This window comes from Mustela erminea, chromosome 11 (genome assembly GCF_009829155.1).
Source record: "Mustela erminea isolate mMusErm1 chromosome 11, mMusErm1.Pri, whole genome shotgun sequence".
Lineage (NCBI taxonomy): Eukaryota > Metazoa > Chordata > Mammalia > Carnivora > Mustelidae > Mustela > Mustela erminea.
In genome coordinates, this window is record NC_045624.1 from 71,302,568 (window position 1) to 71,330,159 (window position 27,592).

General features: G+C 35.8%; 2 protein-coding genes across 8 annotated transcripts in view; one reads left to right on the top strand and one right to left on the bottom strand.

Moving 5' to 3' along the window:
• ANKIB1 (ankyrin repeat and IBR domain containing 1) overlaps positions 1 to 2,135 on the bottom strand; it is a 154,921-nt gene extending 152,786 nt beyond the window's left edge. For both annotated transcript variants that reach the window (XM_032305005.1, XM_032305001.1), the window contains exon 1: positions 1,997 to 2,135. The gene's annotated coding sequence lies outside the window, so the exon portion shown is untranslated. The remainder of the gene's footprint in view (positions 1 to 1,996) is intronic.
• Positions 2,136 to 2,203: 68 nt separating this feature from the next.
• Positions 2,204 to 27,592, top strand: part of KRIT1 (KRIT1 ankyrin repeat containing) — a 35,342-nt gene continuing 9,953 nt past the window's right edge. The window contains exons 1-13 of one of the 6 annotated variants that reach the window (XR_004276832.1): positions 2,204 to 3,054; positions 6,958 to 6,997; positions 7,227 to 7,354; positions 8,251 to 8,410; positions 11,404 to 11,496; positions 12,646 to 12,775; positions 13,750 to 13,993; positions 14,217 to 14,332; positions 14,562 to 14,705; positions 20,156 to 20,312; positions 20,987 to 21,094; positions 23,600 to 23,756; positions 24,530 to 24,681. Coding sequence is in view for 5 of the 6 variants with exons in the window: in XM_032305010.1 (XP_032160901.1) it covers positions 7,253 to 7,354; positions 8,251 to 8,410; positions 11,404 to 11,496; positions 12,646 to 12,775; positions 13,750 to 13,993; positions 14,217 to 14,332; positions 14,562 to 14,705; positions 20,156 to 20,312; positions 20,987 to 21,094; positions 23,600 to 23,756; positions 24,530 to 24,681 (1,563 nt within the window). In the remaining variant the exon portion in view is untranslated. Of the gene's footprint in view, positions 3,055 to 5,175; positions 5,197 to 6,957; positions 6,998 to 7,226; positions 7,355 to 8,250; positions 8,411 to 11,403; positions 11,497 to 12,645; positions 12,776 to 13,749; positions 13,994 to 14,216; positions 14,333 to 14,561; positions 14,706 to 20,155; positions 20,313 to 20,986; positions 21,095 to 23,599; positions 23,757 to 24,529; positions 24,682 to 27,592 lie in introns of those variants that run through there. The other 5 variants (XM_032305007.1, XM_032305008.1, XM_032305009.1 and 2 more) reach the window with 5 other exon arrangements.

Here is a 27,592-nt window from a genome sequence, read left to right on the forward strand (position 1 = left end):
CACAAGTTCAACTGCATACTCCAGAAAAGGAAGAGGAAAGAAAGAAAATCAGGTCTCTCAAAAGTGGGCAGTGCTATAGAGTACAGAAGAGTAACTAAAAAAACTTTTTTCTCAGCAGCCACCTGTTAGAACTCAGCCTTATGGCATAATCTGCATGGTTTTGGAAAATTTTCATATTGAAAACTCAAAATTCCCAGTGTTGTTGGCAGGCGGAAAAAGTGTAATATGAAAATACAGTGCTATCTTCCCCACACTCCTTCCAAAAATAACAGGATCAATAGACTTTAAAAAAAGAAAGAAAGAAGGAAAAAGACTCTTCCAAGTTATAGCCAATTAACCTCACTCACATTTGGAAACTCATCAATTTTCTGAAAAGCAAAACCATACCTTTAATAATACACTCAACTCTGTATAGAACTTGGCTTGTGAAACAAGCCAGTAAAGTATACTTCCAGACAGACAGCTGGAACTACGTCTCCTGGGCCTACTTCAAACTAAAATCTGTGAACAGTATAAAGTAACAAATCAAGTAATAGATCCAAATCAAGTACTAAAAGAAGGTTTTGAAAACCACCACCAAAATCAACATTAAACACATCTACCTTTCTTAACATAATGACTATATTTTTAGAAAAGAAAAATAAACCAAGGCTACCAATTTACATTACAGAACAATTTACAGAATAGTAACAAAGAACTGCATTATGCAGAATAAAATTATTCTTAAGTTATTATTACTTCCTATAGTGCCCTGAAAAGTGTCACCACCATGACGGCGTGTTAAGAGCTACTGTTCAGTCACTGACAGCATTACAATTATTTTTTAGTCTAGTTTCTGGAAAGTTCTGCAGTTTGCCAGTTTAAAAAGCAAACTAAATTTAAAAAGAAAAAAAAAAATGCCTACCCTCAAATCTGGAAATGCACACTGAATTTCACAGTTAATTTCACAGTTAATTTCTTTTTTAAACTAAGAAACAGTAAGGTCATAGGCACAAGTGTGTAACATCTGTAGGTGGCTGATCTAAATCAGTAAAAAAGTCTCTCTGAAATTAACGACTTAAAGTAATATCTTACCAAATACAAGCTGACACGATCTTTAAAAACCACTTTAACCACTAACAATGCAACACTTTTTTTTTCCACATCATACACACAGACACACACACACACTTCGTAAATTAAGAACTAAACGTAAATCCAAAACACTAAAAATTATTTAAAGACATAAAAACATACTGGAAATATTAGACCTTTGTTTTTAAATTCGTTTCTCAGTTCTACTAGCAGAGCTATTCTGGAATGGCTCTTCATTCCAATACAAGATTGTTTAATATGCCAATTCCGTGTGAACATAGCTTGTGAGACTAATTCTTAAAACCTCGGGAGATGCTTAATTACAGCTCTAGTTCTAATTTCCTGCGACTCAAACAGCAATGTACAGAATAGAGCTTAAACAGTTAGGAAGCGAGAGGAATGAAGGTCCAGGGAACGACCCATTCTTTTGTTTTGGTGTCAGAGGCTGCAAAAATAAAGGTCCATCAGAGCTATCGGCACCTATCCCCACCCATCCTGACGATGCAGAGCACTTTCACCCATCCGCTCAAGACCCTCTAGCCCACGAGATCCGATGAACCCGTGGCTTTCTGTCTCAAAAAATGGGGGGCGGGGGCGCAGATTGGGATGTCTGGGATAGAGAGAGAAAGAGAGGGAGGACACATATCTTTGAGGACAGAGGGACAAGGAGATGCATCTGGCTAGGGAGGATGGGACGCGCCACTGAGACTTGCAATTCGCTGGGAGAAAAAAGCCCCATGGGACCGACGGAGGAGGTTGCCTGTTCAGGGATGGGGACAGAGAAGGGTACAATCCTCTACAAAAGGAAGGCGACACATTACTGGGAAACCCGTGAGGGCGTGAACTAGGCAGCGCTGAACTCGGAGCCCAAAAAGGGTTGAGACAGCCTCATACACACTCGTATGGTGAAGCTGAGACTTACGGTTACTTCCCGGGCTGAGGGTAAGAGTCAGATGGACCCCGCAGCTCTGCAGTTCTGCCACCGCCGTGGCCGCCTCTGCCTCTCGCGCGGAGCAGGTGACCTCAGGTACCCTCCCCGCCCCACCCACCCAGGCGGGCGCCCCCTCCTCGCTTGCCCGGGTGCGCCCGCGGGGCAGAGGCTGCTGGGGCTGAGGGTGCGCACTAGAGGCCCGCGAGGAACCCTGCGTGAGACGGAGTCGCCCGCGACGAGACTCAGACTGGGCGGGCGCCCCCCATCCCTCTCTGGCCGCCGCGCTGCCTCACTCAAGGGAGGGGAAGAGGGGGCGGTGGCTTTTGCCTCCGCCTCGCGGTCAAGTCCGGCTCATGCTCCAGCCTTGCGCGCGCGCACGCAGCCCGGGCCGCCCTCTTCCCCTCCCCCGCCGCCGGCTCAGCCGCTGGCGTGCCGGCCGCTGCCACCTCTGTCCTCGAGCCGCCGCCACCAACCCCAGACAGCCCGCAGCCCCAGCGGGAAGCAGCAGGAACGGCAGCAGCTCGCCCGTCGACCCGGAAGCTCTTCCGCCGCCAACTGCGACGCTGCAAGGGGTGTAAACCCGGAAGTGATTTCCTCGCCCCGGTAGCGGCGGGATGGAAAGGAAAAGCGTTTGAAGACCTGGAAACCCTTAACTTCGGGGGAGGGTGATATCGTGCCGAGGTGCGAGAAGAGGGAAGGACAATAAAGAATTAGTCCACAAGAGTTGCTCCGAGTCCAGAGACCCGAGCTTTTAAGGCGCGTTTTGGGAAGAGCGGCCGAACACGCCCGGAGACTTCTGGTGGCCACCAAGGGTTTTCCTGTCACAGGAAGTTAGGCCCGGCTGCTGGGAAACAGAAGGGAAGGAGGAATGAGAAAGCGGTGACGGCACCCCGCCCCGCAGGTGACTGTCCCACCCAGTGAGTTGAATGTAGCGGCCCGGGAGGTGCTCGGCCGCCCTCGCGGGTGAGACGAGGAGGAGCGAGGACCAGACTCCAGCGAGAGAAAACAGAGGTGGGAGGCTGAACTATCTCCACATCTAGTTTCTCCAGGCAAGGAATTTATTTCTTACAAGTAGTAACAAAGAAGCCAAAGCCACTCTTGGGGTGGCAGCTCTTTGAGGAAAGAGCCCTGCATGCCCTTTCAGGAAAGGACGTGGACGTTGGTGGGTGGTGGCAGAGGAAAAACCTAGGCAGATTGTTATTTTGTCATTTCAGGGAAAGCGATTTACAACCTGTCATTCCAGCTTAGCTCGCCCCTACACTTCTTTCCATCTTTTGAGGCTTTCTGGCCTTCTTTGCTTTTTATTCATAGTGGGTGTTTTGTTTTTTTTTTTAATCTTCAAAAGAAATCTTTGATGTAGCTGGCCCGACTCTGGATCTCACTCCCATTCCCTTCTCACTCTGTTGGAGAGCTTGTGTGCCTTCACAGTTTGCAAATACGTCTTTCTCTCTGCGTCTACAGTCTCTTAACTGCTTTGATAGCCTCATCTTATTTGGGGGAAATGCCAGAAATACAAATGTGTTTTCATAACAATATAAAAACAATTCACTCCATGACCTTTGCCCGTTAACCCCATGCTACTGTATTAGTTGGTTCTCTTAGAATTGGGTTGCAGAACTACAGCAGCAGGTGATAGATAGCATATTTACATATGCTAAGCATGAAATCATGCTCCTCTAAATAACCTTGGTCTTCACTGTACAATTTCATTTGGTTCCCAATGCCAGGATTACTTAGTTCCTTCTCTGTAAGCCAAATTCACTGTAATTGCCTTCAAAAGCAATTTGAAGATTATTAAATGTCTTAAATTACAAAACAGAATGTGAATTAACAAAAAGCTTTTGAAAATTATCAGTGACACTTGTTGACCTTGATAAGTGATGATTAGTAGAATTGGTTGAATGGACAAAAAGAAAGCAAGCTAACATAGGAGCAGAACCGGTGGCTTTTTCCTAATCTACTTTATTAATACTTCCTCCCTTTGTAGCAAAAGGATGAGATTTTTATGGTCAGCAAATCCCTGTAGAAGAATTCTTACATTTAGTCTCCATCTCTTCTTTTTAATGTTATAATGCTTTAAAATCGTGAATTGTTCTAGGAGAATGCAGAAGGATCAAGTAACTTAGCTATTCCACCTCAGCTTTTTTTTCCTGTAAAATGGGGGTGATAATGTCTACCTTCATCGGGTTTAGGGGGAATAAAATGAATTAATATATGGAAAGCACTTAGCATAGTGTCTGGCACATAATCACTGTAGGTGTTAGCTATTCACATTATTTTACAAACATTAAATGTTCAGAAAACAAAAGCAATAAAGACTTAAGGACAACCTGATAAAATCACTATGTGGACAGAAAATTTTGTGGGTTTGGCTTAGTTTGGTTATTTAAAGTTGACATATGTTTAAAAAGATTGAGAAACATTGCTTAAGGATGGAAGAAGGTAGATCATTTCCTGTCTCGGGAACATTTTATAGTATATGTGCTGCCGAAGCGAGCACTCGGGAACATTTTATAGAGACCCAAGATAAAGTCCCATTTTTTGGTTTTTACTTATGAAGACCCATTCTGATCATTGGTAGTAATTTCTGTTAGCATGCACTTTGCAAACTGGTAAATGCTCTTGTCAACTTTGACTTGTGCTTATTAAATTTATAATACCCATATTCACATACTATATCTTCTGTTTTTCTCTGGTGTAAAAGGCTTTAGTTTGTTCATCAGTACCCAACATTTCAAATTGGTTTTTTGAAGATATTATTTACTCTTTGTTAAATAGGACTGTATGGTATAGCAAAGAAATATTGAAAAGCCTGCCCCATGGGGACTAAATGGCATTTGCACACCTCCCCTTTCCCAGTCACAGTGATAACCAGAAATGTCCCTACATATTTCCAAAGGATGCCATGTAGGGTACCACCCCCAACTGAGAACCACTTCTGCATATTTGTAAGGTCTCATTGCTTGGAACATTATCATTTATGCCTATCATTTTTCAGAATAGAATGAGCCATAAGAAAGTGCCACTTAGTCACTTGAATTATCTAAAACTTAGTCTAAACATAGACTAAGTTTTACATAGACTAAGCTTTACTTCTAAGCTAACTTTAACTCTACCTTTCTCTATTTTTAGCTCGAGTTATTCTTTTCCAGTCCCTCTGCTTGTGTTTTTGCCTTAGCAGTTTTGCCTTGGTATGTTAGTAGCTTTTATTCTTTTCCTAACTTAAGCCTTAGTTTTCTTCTTTCATGTCACAGGGAATGTGTATATTTCAAATAGTCAAATATGAATATTTCTTGAAAATCAGTTGTTAGAATCTTTCAGGGATATGTTTACGTTGAATGATATAAAAACAAAATACTATAATCCTCACGGTTATGCCTTTTTTCTTAATCATATTTATCTTTTGAAAGTTAAGTGTAGGGGCGCCTGGGTGGCTCAGTGGGTTAAATCCTCTGCCTTTAGCTCAGGTCATGATCTCAGGGTCCTAGGATCAAGCCCCACATCGGGCTTTCTGCTCAGCAGGGAGCCTGCTTCCTCTTCTTTCTCTGCCTGCTGCTGTACCTACTTGTGATCTCTCTGTCTGTCAAATAAATAAATAAAATCTTTTTTAAAAAATCTTATAGTATTTAATTTCTATACAATTTACTAGATTTCATTTCTCTACAAAGAATTCCAAAGTGCATAAAATGTGTATAAATTCATTATAGTAAAATGTTATCTACATTCTGATTGAAGTAATCTGATATGGAATAGCCTTATCTATATTTTATATATATATATATATATATATAAAATTAAAATTTGAAAAATGACAAGTAATTATAAGAATAATTTAGATCTAAAAATTCTTCTAATAAAGAATGAAATAGGGGCGCCTGGGTGGCTCAATGGGTTAAAGAAAATGGGATCAAGAAAATGTGTCATATAAATATAATGGAATATTATTCACTCTCTAAAAAGAAGGAAATCCTGTTATTGGCAACAACATGGATGACCTGAAGAGCATTATGCTGAGGGGGAAAAGAGCCAGACAGAGAAGGACAAATACTGCATTATGGGGGCGCCTGGGTGGCTCAGTGGGTTAAAGCCTCTGCCTTCGGCTCAGGTCAAGATCCCAGGGTCCTGGATCGAGCCCCACATCAGGCTCTCTGCTCAGCACAGAGTCTGCTTTCCTTCCTCTCTCTCTGCCTGCCTCTCTGCCTACTTGTGATCTCTCTCTCTGTGTCAGATAAATAAATAAAATCTTAAAAAAAAAAAAGTGTACTGTGCAGTACTAAATATTCCAGAGAAATGGTGAGTATTAACAAAGCATTTTGCCAGATTTTTTTTAAATATAAGTTGACCAGCACAGAAATTGATTGCTTTAAATTGTGTTTAGAAAACTAAAGATTACTTGATTTTTCTTTTAGGTGCTTAATAGAAAAATGTTATGTGCTACATATGTTTTAGGGTGTATTCACAATACAATGTCTTTTTTTTTTTTAAGCAAGGTAGGTAGTGCTTGAAATACAAATACTTGTTGGAAGTTCCTCAATGGACACTTAAAATCAGTCCGGGGGAAGTGTGTGTGTGTGTGTGTGTGTGTGTGTGTGTGTAAAATACATATTTGGAAGAAAATGCTGGAGTTATCTAGGGAATTGATAATGGAAGTAGAAAAATACTCGCAAGTCCACATTAAAAGATTTTATCCACTGATCACAAGTTTTTGACTATGATAGTCATTGCCAAGGAATATTATAAGGTATACTTTAGCTTATCCAAATGTCAAATATCAAGGTTCTTTCTAAAGATTTTGGAAATAATGTCAATGGCAGCTGCCTATTTCCAGCTTCCACACTATTAACAATATGACATTTACTTGTGTCATGTATGGAAAATAAGTGTAGTATTTAGGTCATTATTTGCTTAGTATTTAGAAGATATTTTAAATCATATCACTTTTTTTTTTTTAGGTCCAAAAGGCAGATTCTTATGCAGTTTAGACATACAAAAGTATGTATCTCCATTAAAATTTTTTTACTTTTCACAGAAAAGTAAAAGAGGACCAAGAGGAAATCTTAAAATTATAAGTTAAGGTTTTGAGTAGTTCAGGATAAAGATAGTCATCTCTGGCTTAACCTTTTAGGTAGTATATATATTCCAAGATAGAAAAATAAACGTGTTATTTTTAAAATTGTTTTTCAAAGTGATTATGCTAATTATGTATCTTTTAATATTGCAGAGGATTTCTGTTTGTTTTTTAAAGCAATGGGAAATCCAGAAAACATAGAAGATGCATATGTTGCTGTTATTCGTCCAAAGAATACTGCCAGTCTCAATTCTCGGGAATACAGAGCTAAGTCATATGAAGTAAGAACAATTTACTGACATTTGATTTGCTACCACTGAATGTCATTTTCATTTACATAAAGTCTTATTATCTCCTCTAAATTCTTGTTGACAACCTAGATCTTGAAAAAATAGAATTGACCCTCCTATATCTCTGCCCATCACGAAGTCTTTTTGTCTGTTGCATGCCTTTTGACCATTTTTCTATTGATTAATAGGTAAATTATTAGACATTAAAAGATAGTCACGTGAGTTCTCCTTATAACATATAGATTCAGTTTTTAGTATGATTTATGAAATGGCTCTCAAAAATTAAAGTTGCAGAAGTCAACTCATTTCAAATTCAATGTAAATATTGTTCTTGGCTATTTCCCTAAAGAACTCTTTTTTATAGTGCATTTTAAAATATCTTTTTACCTTTAATTAAAGTTCTAGACAATTAAGTTACTTCTTTGTAGTCCCGAATTGTATTAATTATATTAAAAAATGTGATTGAAGCCAAAAATCCCCCCAAAACCCTAAAACAAAATTATCTTATCTATAACAGATTCCAAGCATCGTAGAATACTGCTAATCTAACCTACCTCCAACTAATTTCTCTAGCACTTTGCTCAAATTGCTTTTTTAAGGTTAGTTACCTGAAACCTATTAAAAGATACCACAGAGGCTCTCAGGATGCTACTGCTTCGGCAGTGCTCTGGGTTACTAGTTCTCAATCCTGGCTGCACTGTGGAATCATCTGAGAACTTGAAAATTTCCAGTACCAGGGCCCCACTCACTAGACATTGCTATTGTCTCAAAAGCTTCCCAGGATATTCTAGTATGAAGCTGGGGTTAAGAAAGACTGCTGACTTACTATATTCTAGGGCAAGTAAACTTGATTTTAAGCTTTCTCTCTTTAATTTTTCTCATCTAAGATTTTATTGCATGAAGTTCCCATTGAAGGACAGAAAAAAAAGAGAAAGAAAGTTTTGTTGGAAACTAAACTTCAGGGCAACAGTGAAATAACACAAGGCATACTGGATTATGTAGTAGAAACCACCAAACCAATTTCTCCTGCAAACCAGGGTATTAGAGGTAGGAAACTTTTTTCTTTTTTCTTTTTTTTTTTTTAAATACAGTTTGCTTTGAATGCTTGTAGAGAAAGATATTTTTAAAAATGTGTTAAGATCATTTTTTCTGGGTTGCCTAGCTGGCTCATTTGTTAGTGTGTGACTTTTAATCTTGGAGTCATGAGTTCAAGCCCCATGTTGGGTGTAAGGATTACTTAAGAATAAAGTCTTTTTTTAAAAAAAAGGTGGGGAGATCAATTTCTTTTTATGTACCTTTCCATTTAAAAAAAAAACTTGAGGGGTGTCTGGGTGGCTCAGTCAGTTAAGCGTCCACCTCTTGGTTTAAGCTCTGGGCATGATCTTGCGCTTGTGTGATCCAACTGCCTCCTGCTCCGCACATAGCAAGGAGTCTACTTGAGATTCTCTGCCTCTCTCTCCCCTCCACACCCTCCTTTCACAGGCATGCATTTTCTCTCCCTCACTCTCAAATAAATAAAATCTTCAAAAAATTTTTTTAAAGAAAGCTTTTTTTAAGTTATAACAATGCCCTTCAAGAAATACCTTGACTATGAGGCTCCTGGGTGGCTCACTCAGTTAAATGTCTGCCTTCAGCTTGGGTCATGATCCTGGATCCTGGGATCCAGTCCCTGCTGAGCAGGGAGCCTGCTTCCTCATTCTGTGCTGCCTGTACTCCCCACCCCAGCTCGTTCTTTCTCTCTCTCAATAAAGTCTTATATAAAAAAAAAAACTTGACTATAATATTTTTTTAAGTTGAAAATAGTTAAATAAGTTGCAGTGTTAATGATTTGTTCAGTAGGAACAGGAAACCAAAGAGTGGCTTGAAAACAAAGAAAATACAGATCACTTTTGCTAGAAGTATAGTTCTCTAGTTAAGTATCCCTGAACTACTATTTTTAGTTTTCTACTTCATGACAGAGGAAACTAAAAACCTTGCATCATACTAAATGAAAGTTAAGATTAGGGGCTCCTGGGTGGCTCAGTGGGTTAAGCCTCTGCCTTTGGCTCAGGCCATAATCGCAGGGTCCTGGGATCGAGCCCTGCATCGGGCTCTCTGCTCAGCAGGGAGCCTACTTCCCTCTCTCTCTCTCTTTCTGCCTGCCTCTCTGCCTACTTGTGATATCTGTCTGTCAAATAAATAAATAAAATCTTTAAAAAAAAAAAAAAAAAAGATTCATGGATTAGAATCCTGTAAGTTGCCAGGTGGTAGAGGTTTCTTCCTATTTGGTCACAGGAAGAAGAGCTTTTTCAAAGAGCCAAACTGAATTACTGAAGTATTAAACTTGAAAGGTTCAGTCACCATTTAAAATATTGGGTAATATATAGCCTAGGAAACTGTTTAGAAATTAATGATGATTTTCTCAGGCTGTAGCCTCACAAAACGTGAGAGAAAACTTAAAAGTTAGAGAAATTTAAACTATATCCAAGATTCAGGCATTATTATTAAGAAGCTAAAGCTAATTTCAGTCAAATGGCTGTTAAAAACCGTTGTTGATGAGGTAAGGCATACTTTAGTTTATTCAGTGTTGTTGTTTTTTTCCTATTAATCTTTGTAGAGTTTGTCTCATTCATGTTTTTGTTGCAGAGATAGGGCTAAATATTGTGATTTGAATTACTATTTTGGGTATTTGTTCTGTAGAGATAGCTGAACTATAAGCCTCTGATTCATAATTTTTGGAGCTATCATTCATCATTTTTTACCTTTCCAATAGGTAACCTTCCCAATAGGGCCTGAATTGTTGGGGCTCTAAGCATTATAACTCAAGATTATAATAAGTTATTGCATAAATGTACAGATCCTTGATACATATTCTGAGTCCTGCAAAGAGAATCATCTTTTCCTAATTATCAGATTGACTTTTTTTTTAATTTAAAGATTTTATTTATTTATTTGTAAGAGACAGAGGGAGAGAGAGCAAGTGAGCACAGGCAGACAAAGAGGCAGGCAGAGGCAGAGGGAGAAGCAGGCTCCCTGCCGAGCAAGGAGCCCGATGTGGGACTCGATCCCAGGACCCTGGGATCATGACCTGAGCCGAAGGCAGCTGCTTAACCAACTGAGCCACCCAGGCGTCCCCAGATTGACTTTTTAATAAGATAAAATTATCTAGAAATTGAGCTTAGCTAAAAAAAAAAAAAAAAAGAACTATCCTTATGGGTGACCCAAAGGCTCTTTTTGGATGCCACAAATTTGTCAGTCTTTTCTACCTCGGTCTTGGTGTTCTCTGATAAATTTTCATTTAGACTTCTTTTACTATTAATAAATTGTTACAGTTATCAGGATATTTCCTGAGATCACATTCCTGAGACCTATATCCAAGTCACATATTTGAGCTAAGATAGACAAGTCATAATTTGCTATGAATTAGCCAACCTCTGTCACTTGGTCCATTTCCCAGATGGGGGATGAAAGTGGTGTCAATGTTAACAAAGATGTCCTCTGGCCCAGAGAAAGGAGTAGTACTCTTAGAAAATTTCCTGGCAGCTTTTTTTTTTTTTTTTTTTTAAGATTTTATTTATTTACTTGACAGAGAGAACACAAGTAGGCAGAGAGGCAGGCAGAGAGGGGGGGAAGCAGGCTCCTGGATCCCAGGAGCCTGAGACCATGACCCAAGCCAAAGGCAGAGGCTTAACCCACTGAGCCACCCAGGCACCCTATTTGAACTCCTCTTAATACTGCCTTTAAAAAAAAAAATTCTAGTTCTCAAAAAAGAAAAAGGGACAAACCAAAATTAGCTCTTAACCAGAAAACAAACCAATGGTTACTACTGAGGGGTTGGGTTGGAAGATGGGGGAAATAGTGAAGGAGATTAAGAGTATACTTATCTTAATGAGCACCGAGTAATATATGGATTTGTTGAATTGCTATATTGTAAGCCTGGAACTAATATAACACTGTTAGCTGCACTGGAATTAAAATATTTTTTTTTCTAATTCTCAAGGAAATTTATAAAATTTAAAAGCCCATTATTTTTATTTTCACTGATTTTTAAAAATGGTTAGGAAAGCGAGTGGTACTAATGAAGACATTTCCTCTGGATGGGGAGAAGACGGGGAGAGAAGCAGCATTATTTATTGTTCCATCAGTTGTCAAAGGTAAAGTATAAGTTTTACAATCTTTATGTACTTCAGATGCTAAATAAAAGGAATTTTATTAATTTTATTAAATTTATTAATGAGGAATTAAGTAACTTGCATTCATAGTTATTATTACACTGTTTTAAAATACCTATTTTTCAGTTAGTAGTTAAGATGAGAAAATGTATTACTTAAAAAAGTATTTTGATTTCAAAGTAATATTCAGCCTTCTGGACTAAACAGTAATGTTTTTGTTTCTGGTTTTAAAAGCAGAATAAAGAAGTGAGGCGGGAAGCCATAATTGAAATTAAAAATTTTCAGATTATAATAAGGGATTTTTCAAAGGATATGACTAGAAACATATTTCAGTATTTTGGAACATTAACAGACTGTGATCAGGACCTATCTGGGATTTGGCACAAGAAGGTGTTAATAATAATTCTAAAATACTCTGCCTAACAACATTGGTAATATTTAAAGAGTTTAGATTTAATGTAAAAATTTAATTTGAGTCTTTGACATCCTGAAATAATTGAAAAACACTAAATTTCAGTGCAGACCTTTCAGCCTACTAAATTTGTGCCTTTGGGCAAATGACCTCTTCTAAGCCTCAGCCTCTATTTGTAAGATAGGTATCTTCTTCTATTAAGTTCATTGTGCTAGAAGCATTCAATGAGGTATTAGATTTGAAAACCACTTTGGAAACTTTAGAGTACTGGCCTCCTATGAGGCAGTAATAATTCTGATGATAAATTAATGACCCAGTGTGGATATGCCATTATCCTGCTGCTCACACAGTACTTATATGTATTTTATTAGCCAACTCCAGCATTCCAGATATATATTTTTTTTCCAGCTATACTTAGGCTGAAAAGTACACTATTTTGAACAGTGTTGGAAATCTTATTAATCAGAGTTTTACAATATCGTTGTAGAAGAAAAAGAGGAAACAATTTCTGCAACCTTGCAAGAAGAATATACATCTCCTAATTCCGAATGGATAGGGTCACAGAACTAGTCATCAGTTTAATCAAGGTCTTCTATATCCAAATATAAAACAACTCATGTTACACTGAACTACTTTTTAAAACATACTATATAATTTTAAATGAAAAACATGTGGTTGTAAACCTTTTATATGACGGCATTATTCATTTTCTCTTTCAGATAATACTAAATATACGTATACTCCAGGATGCCCAATTTTTTACTGCTTACAAGATATTATGCGAGTCTGTAGTGAATCCAGTACTCATTTTGCTACACTTACAGCAAGGATGTTAATAGCCTTGGATAAGTAAGAAATGCCACTAAAAATATTTTTTTAAATAAGTCAAATACATAGTAGAAATTAGCTCTGAAAAGAACAGAAGAAAATAATAAAATTAGTAATACATGTATGTAACATAATGTAAAGTTTTTGAAGTACAAGATAAAAATGAAAAGCCCCAAAGACAAGATTGTCCTGGTTTGCCTGCACCAGCTAATCTTCTTTCAAAAATGACAAAGACTGCCCTGGATTAAGAATTAAGATTCCTTGTTATACAACTAGATTTAGTTTTTGGTTGTTTTTTCTTTTTTTAATTTGCAAGTTGAGTTACCATTGCCTTTATTTCCCCTTCTACTTTGCACTAGTTTCCTTACGTCTATCTGTCCGCTACTTTTTCAATAGAACTAATTATGTCTTTAAAAATAGTTAATCTTATGAAACAAACTGAGGGTTGCTAGAGGGGAAGGGGGTCAGGGGATGAGGTAACTGGGTGATGGACATTGGGTGTGTTTGTGTTGTGGTGACCTGTACTCTTGAAACAAATAATACATTATATGTTAATTTAAAAAATAGATAAGCGAATGACTAAAGTTCTCTTTCTGTTTTCCCTGATGATGGGTCAAATGGCTCCTCATGTTCTTCTGATAGATTTAGTATTGAGTTACTCTTAGCAGGTACAAGTTGTTTAGACTATCATGCCTTTATCCTTCTGAAACTACAGAGCTAATGTCACCTCCATCTCAATGGTTCTAATTTTAAAAGTACTTCATATTTTTTTAAAGGTGTTTTTATTATGATGGTATATGCATTTTTTAAAAGTTTGCTTTGTCTATTAACCAAACTTTTATTATTAGTAAATGAAGTATTTAATGAACACTAGTTAAAAGTTTAAAAATCTGAATGTAATATTAGAATGTATCATCTCAGAATTTGATGGTCTACTTTTTCATCTTCATTTTTGAACAAATACTTCTGTGACCTCTTCTTTCTTATTTTGCCAGGTGGTTAGATGAACGTCATGCACAATCTCACTTTATTCCAGCTTTATTCCGACCTTCTCCTCTTGAGCGGATAAAAACTAATGTTATAAACCCTGCATATGCTACTGAATCAGGTCAGACAGAAAACTCACTACATATGGGCTACAGTGCACTAGAAATAAAGAGTAGAATGTTAGCCCTAGAGAAAGCAGATACTTGTATTTACAACCCTTTGTTTGGATCAGACCTTCAATATACAAACCGGGTAAGAGCTGAATGAATTTTGCTCTGATTTCAAAAGACATTTTATCTGAACTATAATTTTTTTCTAAAGTAAATATACCTATTACCAATTGTAAATGTTAAGATGACATCTAGTTAGTTGTGTTTATTTAGTTGTATTTAGTTGTATTTATATCTATTGAAGTCAAGTATCTAAAGCTCTTTAAGGAGTTTTTGTTTTTGTTTTTTCTATTTTCCCTTTTTAGGTAGATAAAGTGGTAATAAATCCATACTTTGGTCTAGGAGCTCCAGACTACTCAAAAATCCAAATTCCCAAACAGGAAAAATGGCAGAGAAGCATGAGCAGTGTCACAGAAGACAAGTACTGTTTTGGTTTTACTCCACATTGCTTTTTTAAAACTTACATTGTAATGTTAAAATATTTTTTTAAATGATGTATGTAACTAGTATGCAATATAACCATTGCATAAGATTTAGTTTGCAGCTACTATGTGATATATGGCTCTCATTGATATGTCCTGTTTATTTTGAAACAATTTGAATTTCAAAAGTGTTTTTAAAAAAAAAATTTATCTATTTTTAATGATTAGGGAACGACAGTGGGTAGATGACTTTCCTCTCCATCGAAGTGCCTGTGAAGGAGATTCAGAATTACTAAACCGTCTTCTCAATGAAAGATTTTCTGTCAATCAATTAGATAGTGACCACTGGGCGCCCATTCATTATGCATGCTGGTAAATGGATTAATTTTTCTCTTAGAAGGAATGAATCCTTAGTTGTAAATGTTAATGCTTCTTTTCAGAACTGTCATCATTCCAGCCACTTTTTCTCTACCACATTTTGCCTTACGGGCTTTCTATTTAGGTCTTTGATTACTGTTTATATGTACCACTATTCAGAATTACAAGGTCTGCCCCATGGGAAAAGTATCATTGGTGTTCGAGGCATTACCAAATCATCCTGTATAATAACTAATGACTAGCAAGTGTCATTATATAGCACTAGGTCCCTATTCACATTTTGTATTGGAGTTATATTAAGTTTGTTTACCCTTACTATAAAATTTACATGAGGTTAACTACTTATGATTTGCCATTGATCATGCTGGAAAAGTATCCATTTAGTTCTTTGGGAAGCTGTGGGATCACGAAACTCCCAAAAGCCTTCATTAGAATGAATGCCATTCTTCATTATTATTTTTTTTTTAAGATGAGAAGGATTAGCTCACAGGATTGCAGGATTAGGGTTAGGTGTTTCCACTACTTGCGTATTGTACCTCTTGCTTTCCTAGTCCTCCCACGTGATAGTAACTCTTCCCTCAGCTGAGCTGAGTTCTTATATTTGTGTTCATAGCAGTAGTTAACTGTCAGTTCTGGTTTATCCTCCAGAAGGAATGTAATGAAGTTATTTACCATTATTTGTTATGCAAAAGTTGCTTTTGACTTATTATTTAAAGGGATTCTCCTTAGCTAGTTTAAGAAGTGCTTACATTATTCACTGCTTGTTAAATGTCTGCTACTTCTTAGCTGAGCAACATTTAGCAAGATACTTCACTTCTCTATATCTCAGTTTATTTATCCATATGTAAAGGCATTAATTAGATCATTGCTAGAGTTCTTTCCAGCTCAAAATTCTTTTAATTTCACGGATTCCAAAATCTGTGATCCTGTAGCTAAATATAATTGCTTTTAATATCCATCTTTTCTCCCTTAAAAATATGCTGTTTCCCTAAAAATATGCTCCTTTATTCAAGAAATATCTGCTCCTTTATTCTGTGTGTTCTTAATTGTTTTCCCATTTAATGGAATTTTCTACTCATATTTGGAGTTACCCTAAATCTGTTTAAACTGAACTTTTAGTTGTTTCTGCAGATTACCAGTAAATATTGGCAGCAGCAGTACTGAAAGAAATCACATGCCTTATTTGGAATTGGTTAAAAAAAAAAAAAAAGTACACTATGAAATCAGGAAGACAGAGGCAGAGAATTTTAGTTTAGGCATCCCGAATTTATATTTGGTTAATATTTCCCTTTTTTTGTGGCATTGGTTATTTTCTTTTCTAATAAAAGAATGGTAATATTTATATTTTAAGAATGGTAGCATTTTTAAGTACATATTACATAAAAACAGAAGTATAATTAACGTTCTTTGAAATATCCTTAGGTTTCTATCCTAATAACTCTCATTTCCTAAAATTATGACTTTTGGCAAGTTATTTAAAATCTCTAAGGACCTGTGTCTTCATCTATGAGGTGGACTTAATAATAGTACATTTGTTAAGATTAAAGGAGAAAATGTAAGTAAATGCTTTGAGGATACCTAGCACATAATAAGCCCTCAGTAGATGTTGGCTGTTACTATTAAAGTACTGTAGAAATTTAAAGATTTTGATGCCTAAATCTGAAACTCATAATCCATAGTATTTTTAATTAGAAAATCTTACTACTACAGTATACCAAGGAAAAGAGTTTTATCCTTTGATAAAATTAATTTTGTCAGTTGGAAATAATTAAGTTTAATGTACCAGGAGTAATATAGGTCACTTGCAATACTTTTAATCAACTGGATCATTTGATTAATGTGAATTTGAATGAAGACTGATTTAACCAATTAGTAAGAACTTAAATTACTTTATCTTGGAAATGTATTTTATTCACTAATTGGTATAAGGATCAAGGAGGGGAATATTAGGCTATCTCATTAAGAGACTGAGATTTGGAGACTATCTTTATAAGCTTAGAGAAGATGTTTTATCCTACTTGGTCTGTTTCTCATCTTTAAATTGAGGGTTTTTATTAAATTGGTGGTTCTCCAACTTTTTGGTGTCAGGTCTGCTTTTTACTCTTAAAAGTTATAGGAGCCCAAAGTTTTTTTTTATGTAAATTATATTAACATATTAGAAGTTATACCCCCAAAATAGTTTAAGTATTAATTCATTTAACACAATAATAACAATAACAATAAACATTAACATAAGTAACAATTTTATGAAAAATACCATATTTTCTAAAATTTAAAAAATTAAGAATAGTATTGTTTTACATTCTTGGCAAATCTCTTTATTCTCTAGCTTAATAGAAGATAGCTGGATTCTCACATCTGATTTTGCCTTTAATTTGTTGCAAAATTATATGGCAAATTGCTTCTAGAATACCCCACTGTACACTTAGGATCAAAAAAGAGTTTAAAGGATAAATAACATCTTAATATTACTAGGAAAATATGTTTGATCTACAGGTACCCTGAAAAGATTTCAGGGATTCTCAGGGCTTCCTAGATCACTCTTTGAGGACCACCCCTAAGATAGCTGCAAGCTTTTAAAATTCTCATATTGGTGGCTACGTACCTGAAAACTCTTTACTGGGATCACCATTTTCCAAAACTATTTAAGTTGGCTTTCTCCCCATATGAGCAACTTAATCAGCCACTCAGTAAATGTTTCACTGACATCACATATTCTTTGACCTTTCTCAAATCAGTGTCTTCTCTGATCTTTTTTTAGGCTTCATGTTTTTGCTAGAGAGTGCTTTAGGGCTATGATGATTTGACTCCCTTCAAATTATCCCATCTTCACTGTAGCTTAGCTGTCTATCCTCTTAGTCTCATTCATCCTGTCAGCCTTTTAGTTCTCTCATATAAGCTATTCTGAACCTTTCTACTCTTAAGCACTTAAACTCCCACTACTTCCTTTCTGTATTCTTATCAGATAGTTTTACCTCCTATTTTCAAAGAAAACTGATGCCATCAGAAATGTCCTTCTTATCTGTGGTTTTTGTTCTCATCTCTCCTGTATCATGGGATATGCAAGTAAAAACCCTCGTTTACCATAAATTCACTCTCCCCTTCTCTGCACTTTTTCTCTTGCCTTCCAACGTACATGGTTCTCTTCCTCTTGAAAAGAATATTAATTTGACCCCGCTGCCTCTTCTGGCCACTATCCTGTTTCTTTCCTTCCTTTCACAGCCAGACTTCAAAGGTGAGTGGGCCACACTCACTGTTGTCTCTTTTTCACTCTTCATTAAACTTCTTAAACTTTTCTGAGTTTTTAATCTCTTTCCCCGCTCTACAGCATTAATACTGTTGACCACCCCTTCATTCTAAGAACAAATTGGAGTTGAAGGGGCATAATGGAGCTGTAATGAAGGTCAGTACAAATGCAAGATATTACTGTTAAATTATCATTATTATTGAAATACTGGCTTCCATCCTGTGACTTAACGCATGTGTAATGGTATGGAAACTGCTCTACTAAGATTGAAAAACCTGGATTCTAACACTGGTTAGTAACCATGGGACCTTCAGCAAATTGCTTACCTGATTCAAGCTTCATTTTCCTTAACTGTGATATAAAAATACTTCTGCATGCCATAAAGGTTATTTTGAAGATTATATTAAGTAATTATATAAGAAAGAACCATGAAAACAAAATGTACATTTATATTTTATTACTTGAATTGCTTAGAAGTGTCTTTTCCTGTCCTGAAAGATTGTTTTTCAAGATGGCATTTCATTGTTCTAAGATACTAATTTTTCATTTTTCAAATTATCCCAGCCTTTTTTTTTTGTTTAAAGATTTTATTTATTTATTTGACAGAGAGATGGGGGTTAGAGCATAAGCAGGGGGAATGGCAGGCAGAGGAAGAAGCAGGCTCCCTGCTGAGCAGGGAGGCCAGTGCAAGACTCAATCTCAGCCAACAGGCCGATGCTTAACAGACTGAGCCACCCGGGTACCCTAAAATCTCCCAGCCTTTTCAGTTAGATTAATTTGCTTTTTCTCAGATAGATAATCCAAGCCTTTGCCTTCTTCCTGAATACTAAGCCTGTATTTTCAAATGCCTACTGAATAGTTTAGTCACTCTCTTGTTGTCTATAAGGCAGTTTAGAGAATGCAGAGATGGTGTACCTACCCTCAGGGAATTCCCAGGCTATTAGAGAAGAGATGTATATAAATAAGGGTGAAAGTAGATAAGTCCTATAAAAAAAGCAAAAAAGTGCTACATGTAGTGGAACTATAGAAGTACATTTTAAAACTGTTTCAGAGAAGTAACAGGATTTAACCTAGACAAAATGAGGTAGGGAGAAAAGGACATCTCAGGAATAGCAAAGAATGTGAGCAAAATGTCAAATGAATAGGAAAGGGTAGCATACAAGTGGCTGTTTCAGGGTATAAGAAGGGTATGTAGAAGGGTATGTAGAAGGGAAGAAAGGAAAGTTGCTGGCAAACCAGATCACTTCTAAAGATGTGTTATTTTCATCTCAGATGTACCATATCTGAAAGCAAATTTCCTTTCCCTTTTCTCCCCTCTTACCTATTTATTTACAGACACTGAATTACTTTTCCACCCTTCAGATTGCAGCCTCATATAAATCTTTGGCTTTGACAAAATGGTGGACTCAACTATGTCCAACAGGTGCTTTGTACTCTTCTGGGCCCTTGCTTTGCTTACTTCTCCCCCACCACACACACACCTGAAATATTTTTGCCTCTCTTCAACATCTCTTTGGTTCCTTCCTACTTAAAATACACTTCAAGTTGTTCTATCATAATATTTCAGGGAGTCTTAGACTAAAGTCCTATCTTTTCTGATGTTTTTTAAAGCGTTATATACTATCTTGACTTGACAAATATATAGCCCCTATTATGTTAATTGTTATCCTAAACTGTTACTTCAGTTTTAAAGCATAATGTAACTTATCCCATGTTTTTATTTTACCTCTCTTATTACTTTATAAGCCTTTACTAGAGCAGAGACCTTGTATCTTATACATCTTTATGTCTCCCACACTGCCCAACACAGCAGGTACATATCCAATTCTATCTTTGGGCCTTTTGCAAATCACAGTCAGGCCTAAGTAAAAGCCTTATGAAGTTTCTGATTCTGAACCAATTTTGACTAAACATTTTATTTCCTTAATTTATAATTTTTGTACTTTGCATGGGGTTGTTCTTTGTCATCTGCTCTGTCTTGTGTTTGAGGTTATATTTCCTCTCACTTAATCAGGAACAGAAACAGTTGAACTGAACCAGAAGAATTCATAAGAAATCCCTGGGCACTGAAAACATTTATATCAGTGTCTTACTAAAATAAAAAAAATCTTAGATTTCTTTGAGATATCATCTAAAATTTGAATTTTTAAAGCATTTCATATGATTTGGGGGGCTAAGTTTCTTCTTTTTTTTATAGGTATGGAAAAGTTGAGGCCACTCGCATTTTGTTAGAAAAAGGAAAGTGCAATCCAAATCTTTTAAATGGACAGCTTAGTTCTCCTCTTCATTTTGCTGCTGGAGGAGGACATGCTGAAATAGTACAGATTCTTCTAAACCATCCAGAAGTTGACAGAGTAAGTTATTTACCAGGATTTTTTTTTTTTAATGTTCAAGCAATGAATAACAAGTGATTACATTAAATGTTCAGTTGTATTCTTGAGAAGTCAATTAAAAAATAAATTTTACCATCTGCATAGTATAAGTAACACTTATATGTAAACTTTGCTTTTATACTTGTTTATTGTGATAAAATGTACCTCACATAAAATTTACCATTTTAACCATTTTTAGATATATAGTTCAGTTGCATTAAATACATTCACATTGCTGTACAGTCATCACCATCATCCATCTCCTGCATATACATAAAATTTAACCTCTTCTTGTGTTATATTGTATTTCCTCAAAAAATATCTTCATGAAGGAAAAAGATTTTCTACCCATTTTTCCAGAAGTTGTATTAATAAGTATTTTTAAATGGGAAAATAATCAATTTAAACAAAACCTTTGTTGGATCTTATAATCAAAGCTTTTAAAAACAATAATCACATTGATTAGTGCTTTCAGTCTTTCATCTTTATCAGTTCATGTTTAAGTGTAGTATATGCTAAGTATGGTTAGTATTTAATACTTGACAAAAGTCTATTTTTTATGAAATTTTGATTGATTGAATGACATTTTCACTTATAATGCCATATATTTGTAATGCTTTTTTTCTTCACATTTTTCTTTTTTGTAAAATTTCTAGCACATAACAGACCAACAAGGAAGATCCCCTTTAAATATCTGTGAAGAAAACAAACAAAATAACTGGGAAGAAGCTGCAAAGCTATTGAAGGAAGCCATTAACAAACCAGTAAGAATTACCTTCAGAAATAGAGCTAAGCCAACTATTTATTTATTTATTTATTTATTTATTTATTTTAAAGATTTTATTTATTATTTATTTGACAGAGAGAGATCACAAGTAGACAGAGAGGCAGGCAGAGAGAGAGAGAGAGAGGGAAGCAGGCTCCCTGCTGAGCAGAGAGCCTCATGCGGGACTCGATCCCAGGACTCTGAGATCATGACCTGAGCCGAAGGCAGCGGCTTAACCCACTGAGCCACCCAGGTGCCCCATAAGCCAACTATTTAAATTGATAAGTAATTTGAGTATTTGTGGCAAGAGGAATGCATGGATCATTTCTTACGGCTTTTAGAAAACCTCATGGGTAGATCTCTTAAGTATTAAATTTGTTATCATCCCTAATATTCAGACACTTATTCTTGCATATCAAAATAAAAGCTGTATAAGTAAATAAATCTTTAAAACACTTAATATTAACCTAATTTCTAGTATAATCTTAATACCTGATGATGTCTGGAATAATGAGCAGTAACGTTAAGATAGAGAATAGTTAACAATTAGAAAAAACTCAGTTCACCTAAAAGTTATAGTAACAATAAAACTATCACCAATTTAGGGACGCCTGGGTGGCTCAGTTGGTTGGACGACTGCCTTCAGCTCAGGTCATGATCCTGGATTCCCGGGATCGAGTCCCGCATCGGGCTCCCAGCTCCATGGGGAGTCTGCTTCTCCCTCTGACCTCCTCGCTCATGCTCTCTCTCACTGTCTCTCTCTCTCAAATAAATAAATAAAATCTTTAAAAAAAAGAATCTTAAAAAAAAAAAAAAAAACTATCACCAATTTAAAAACTGTGTGAAAACTTGTAAACCAGATAAAAGGATTTATAATAGATAAAATATTAAAGCTTGATATCAACAAATGTAATCTCTGAGCCTTTCCAGACATTTCTATCAATTAGGCAGTAAGTATTTATGGAGTATTTCTGTGAATTTAATACCTTGAAATGCTGGAAGTAGCAAGTGATAGAGAATAAATATATGATCTCTGCCTTTAAGGAATATTAACATACACACTCACCACACACTCAACACATTTTGTCAAAATAATATTCCATGAGCACAAGACAAAGTCAAGAAAAAGACTAAGTAGTGATAGGCATTGTTATACTTGATTACAATTTATTTTCTAATTGTATAGAACACATTATTATTCCTGGCATAATTTTTATATTCTAAATGAATAAGATAAGAAGAATTAGTACATTCATCCAAAATGAACTGACCTGGAAGTTGTTTGGGCAATAAAATGTATTGAGAATACATTGAAAAACCACAGTGAGATATTACCTCACACCAGACAGAATGGCTAGTTTCAAAAAGGTAAGAAATAACAAATGCTAGAGAAAGTAGAACTCTTGCACACTATTTGTGGGAATGTAAATTGGTGCAATCACTGTGGAAAACAGTACAGAGCTTCCCCCTAGAATTAAAAATAGAAATACCATATGATCTGGTAATTCCACTGCTGGGTATTTACACAAAGAAAATGAAAACACTAATTTGAAAAGATACATGCAGTTGCTTCTCAGCCTTTTGGCTAAGATCAAGTGTGAAAAAATACATGCATTTCTATGTTTATTGCAATATTATTTACAGTAGCCAAGATATGGAAGCAACCTAAGTGTCCATCCATAGATGAATGGATAAAGATGAAGTGGTATATATAGATGATGGAATATTACTCAGCCATAAAAAAAGAATGATATCTTGTCATTTGGAACGACATGGATGGACCAAGAGGGTATTTATTATGCTAAGTGAAATAAGACAGAAAGGCAAATGCCATATGATTTCACTTGTATGTGGAATCTAAAAAACCAAACACAAGAAAACACTTCTAAAACACTTCACAAAGTACTGAGTGTTAGAGAGGAGGTGTGTGAGAGATGGGCTAAATAGGTGACAGGGATTTTTATAAAATGTATTGAGAAGATGATGATTCTTTGAGATGTTCTGAACAGGAGGAAATAAATTGGCTCAAGGTCCATTGTTCATAACTTTCATGTGCATAGTCTTCCATTACAGATTCCTCTTAGGAAAAATTATTGCTAGTACACATTTCTACAGTATAATTTATGGCCCACTAGACTCATGAGATACCTAACAGACTGAGTAACTAAGTCTCTATATCTCCCATATGATACCTACTTAGTACAGTTACAGCTTTAAAACATGTACCAGAAGAATCTGAAGTTGAATATTTTTTAAGAACCATTTGCCTTAGCTTCTCAAATTTATTTCACCTGAAATATCCAGAGGAAAACATACTGGAAAATATAATGGAAATAAAAATCTTTTTAAAGTGTGCCAGCAGATATTTGAAGCAGCTTTCTGTTATTTTCCATGTTTGAAAACTATAATAAAACATATGAAGTTGAAATTGAAGCATTTTTGTTAGGCTGGGATATGTAACTTCTAACCAGGTTGCCTAATTTATTACTGTTCTTTGTCCTAGTACGAAAAAGTTCGAATATACAGAATGGATGGATCATACCGTTCTGTTGAACTGAAGCATGGAAATAATACCACAGTGCAGCAGATTATGGAAGGAATGCGTCTCTCTCAAGAAACACAGCAGTATTTCACTATTTGGATCTGTTCAGAAAACCTCAGTAAGAAAGTTGTTACTCTGTAAACCTATTCCTTTGTGAGAGTGGATTGGTAAACGTATAGCATCAATTTCTTAATGACTTTAAATTTTTAAATGATACAGTGATCTTCTCTTTTATATAAATTACTAGTGTTCCAGCTGTTTGAACAGGTAAGCCTCTGGACTCCTCATCCACTGCTTCATTCAAAGCAGTTTTTAAGTATTTGAAAACTTTCCTTCTCTGGCAATGGAATTTTATTTGAATGCCATTTAATGTAGTGCTTATCCAACTTGCCTTTATTGTCAGTGCTCATTTCACCTAAAATAATGCAAACGTTCTTTTTCTTTATATTAGTTTTCTATCACATCTTTTTATTTACGACCAACCTGATGCCACTATAGATTTCCCTTTCAAGCAAAGTATTGCAAATACATAAAGGAGCTAATTGGAGTTATTGTGATTGGCTATTTAATGTTTAATTGTATTTTTTAAAAAACACCAGATTCTACTGATTGGATCATAATTAAATAAGCTATAGTGGAATTAAAGATCTTATATATAGTTGATATGTTTTATTTGTTTTAGTAATTCTCGTAATTCTTATACTCAAAAACACAAACTTTTAACCTAAAACTGGGTTGTGAGATAATTGGTTATAAAGTCAGTGACTTAAATTTAGACCTTTAATTTGTGTGTATTCAGCACTTAAGTACAGATAGTTTAATACAAATTTTCTATGTGTTGATATAATTTATTTATACATTATTATTTATAAAAGGAAAGATGTTTTTCAGGCCTTCAACTCAAGCCTTATCATAAACCCTTGCAACATGTTCGTGATTGGCCAGAAATACTTTCTGAATTGACTAATTTGGATCCCCAAAGGGAAACACCACAGCTTTTCCTAAGAAGAGATGTGAGACTTCCTTTGGAAGTTGAAAAAAAGGTTTGCTTGGAAATCTTATTAATAGTCATTTAAGTGCACAGAATCTATTGAATTCCTGTGTTAGGCACTAGAAACAGGCTGTTCCTGTATGAGGAGGTTTTACTTTTGTTTTTCTGCTTGATCTTTATATCCCTGGGGTAAGTCTGAGTTAGTCTACTTACGAAGACCCTGGTTGGTTTTTTTTATTTCCACCTCCATTGTCTTAGAAACAAAAGAAATAAAGAATCTATCCTAAAGAGAATTAGCAACCAGATGGAAGACAGATTATACCAAAAAGAATTTTAGCACAGTTAGGAAGTACACTATCACAGATCAATTTAATAAAGAGCCAATCAGTGTGTAAATGTCAAAGGAGCAAAGAGATAGGTTGGTGTGGGAGGAAAACAAAATCTGAATGCAGATTATATTTGCAAAGGGGACATAAAAAGCTTTCTCAGTAGTTAGTAAGTAGCTGTTTCCAAATCAAGCAGAGAATTATATAGATAGTAAAAATGAGAATATAATTTACACTTGATAAAAAGAATTGTTCCACACAAGTACATTTGGATTTGAATTGGTGTAAATTTTAGAGGGAGGGTAGGGTAATGATATCTGAAGGATGAGTGAACAACACAGAAACTTAAAGTGGATATTACAAGCTAAACTAGTGTGATGGTCTATAAAGTTTTTTAAATTGAAAAAAAAAGTTCCAGGGTCTTATAACTTTGGTGAAGAAAAAATATACAATGCATTTCCTGATTCTTATCCAAGGAAATATTAAACAGACAAAGTTAAGGAAATTTTAGTATATGGAAAATTGATCAATCATTTACAAACTTGATAAATATTTTATACCTGATTTCTCGTATTGTCCCTCTTATATTATCAAACTAAAGACAAATATGATCCTTTCAGTGACATATATTGGAAGTTACTTTGTATGAAATTAACCAAAAACAAAGATCTAGATTATTCATTAAAAAATGTGTTAGAATTTCACAAATAGAACAATCAGTTAAGCAGCTGCCTTCAGCTCAGGTCATAAGCTCAGGGTCCTGGGATCAAGCCCCCATCAGGCTCCCTGCTCAGTGAGCAGTCTGCCTCTCCCTCTGCCCCTACCCCCCAACTTGTGCTCATGTTATCTCTCCAATAAATAAATGAAGAAAATCTTAAAAAAAAAAAAAAAACGAACAGAGGAAAAAAACCGCAACTGATCATCTCAGTTGACACAGAAAATATACTTAACAAAATCTAATACCCTTTCATGATAAAACTCTTACAATTAGGAATAGATGGGAATTTCCTCAACATGATAACTGGCATTTATGAAAAATTCACAGCTAACATCATACTGGATGAAATGTTAGAGCTTTCCTTCTGAGATCAGGAACAAGACAAGAAGGCCAGCTTTCAGCACTGTTATTTAACATAGTACTAGAAGTTCTAACCAGAGCAATTAGATTTAAAAAAGAAGAAGAAAAGAAAAAATGGGGTACCTGAGTGGCTCAGTTGGTTAAGTGTCCAACTCTTGATCTCAGGGTCATGAGAGATTGAGCCCTGCCTCAGACTCAGCACCGCTTAGTGTGGGGCCTGCTTAAGATCCTCTCCCTCCCTCCCTGTCCTTATCCCACTTGCTTGCACGTGCACTCTCTCTTAAAAAAAAAAAAAAGAGGGCCACTAGGGTGGCTTGGTTGATTAAGCATCTGACCTCAGCTCAGATCATGATCCTGTGAGCCTGGGATTGAGCCATGAATTGGGCTCCCTGCTCAGCAGAGAGTCTGCTCCCTTTCTTGCTCCCTCTGCCTGTCTCCCTGCTTGTGCTTGTGTGCACTCTCTCTCTCTTTTTCAAATAAATAAATCTTTAAAAATAATAATAAAAAAAGGAAGAAAAAGAAAAATAAAAGGCATCCACATTGAAAAGGAAAAGGCTAAACTATTTGCAAATGACATGATCCTACATATAGGAAATCGCGAAGAATCCACAAGAAACCCATTAGAGCTAATAAGTAGATTGAGCAATATTGCAAGGAATAAGCTTAACACAAAAAAACCAGTTGTTTGTTTCTACACACATCAGTGAACAACCCCAAAAGGAAATTAAGAAATTCATCAAAATAGCCTCTTAAAGAATAAAATGTCTAGGAATGAATTTAATAAAAGAGGTGCAAGGCTTGTACACTCAAAACTATAAAACATTACTGAAAGAAATTAAAGAAGATCTAAGTTAACTGGAAAGCTATCTGTGTTAAGGATAGGAAGATTTAATATCATTAAGATGTCTGTACCAGCAAAACAATCTACTGCTTTACCACATTCCCTAAAAAAATTCCAACAGCCTTTTTGCAGAAATTCATATGGAATTACAAAGGGCCTTGGATAGCCAAAACAGTCTTTAAAAAAAAAAGAATAAAATTGAGGGATTCACACCTCCAATTTCAAAGCTTACTATAAAGCCATAGTAATTAAAACAGTGTGGTTTTGCCTTAAGGACAGTTATATAGACTAATGAAATAGATGTGAGAGTCCAGAAATAAACCCAATACATCTATAACCAAAATCAGTAGTCAGCTGATTAATTTTTTTAAAGATTTATTTACTTATTTGAGGGCGAGGGAGCGCACATGTGAGCTAAGAGGGAGAGAGAGAGAGAACCCTCAAGCACATTCCCCGCTGAGCAAGGAACCCAGCACAGGGCTCCATCCCAGAACCCCGAGATCATGACCTATGCCGAAATCAAGAGCCAACTGCTCAACTGACTGAGCCACCAGGTGCCCTGGAAAAGGCTATTTCAGCTGCCTTCTGACAAGAGTGCCAAGTCCATCCAATGAAGAAAGAATAGTCTTTTCAACAGATGGTGAAAAGTATGAAATTGGACCCTGATCTCCCACTATATATAAAAATTAACTCAGTAGATCAACAGCTTAAGCATAAG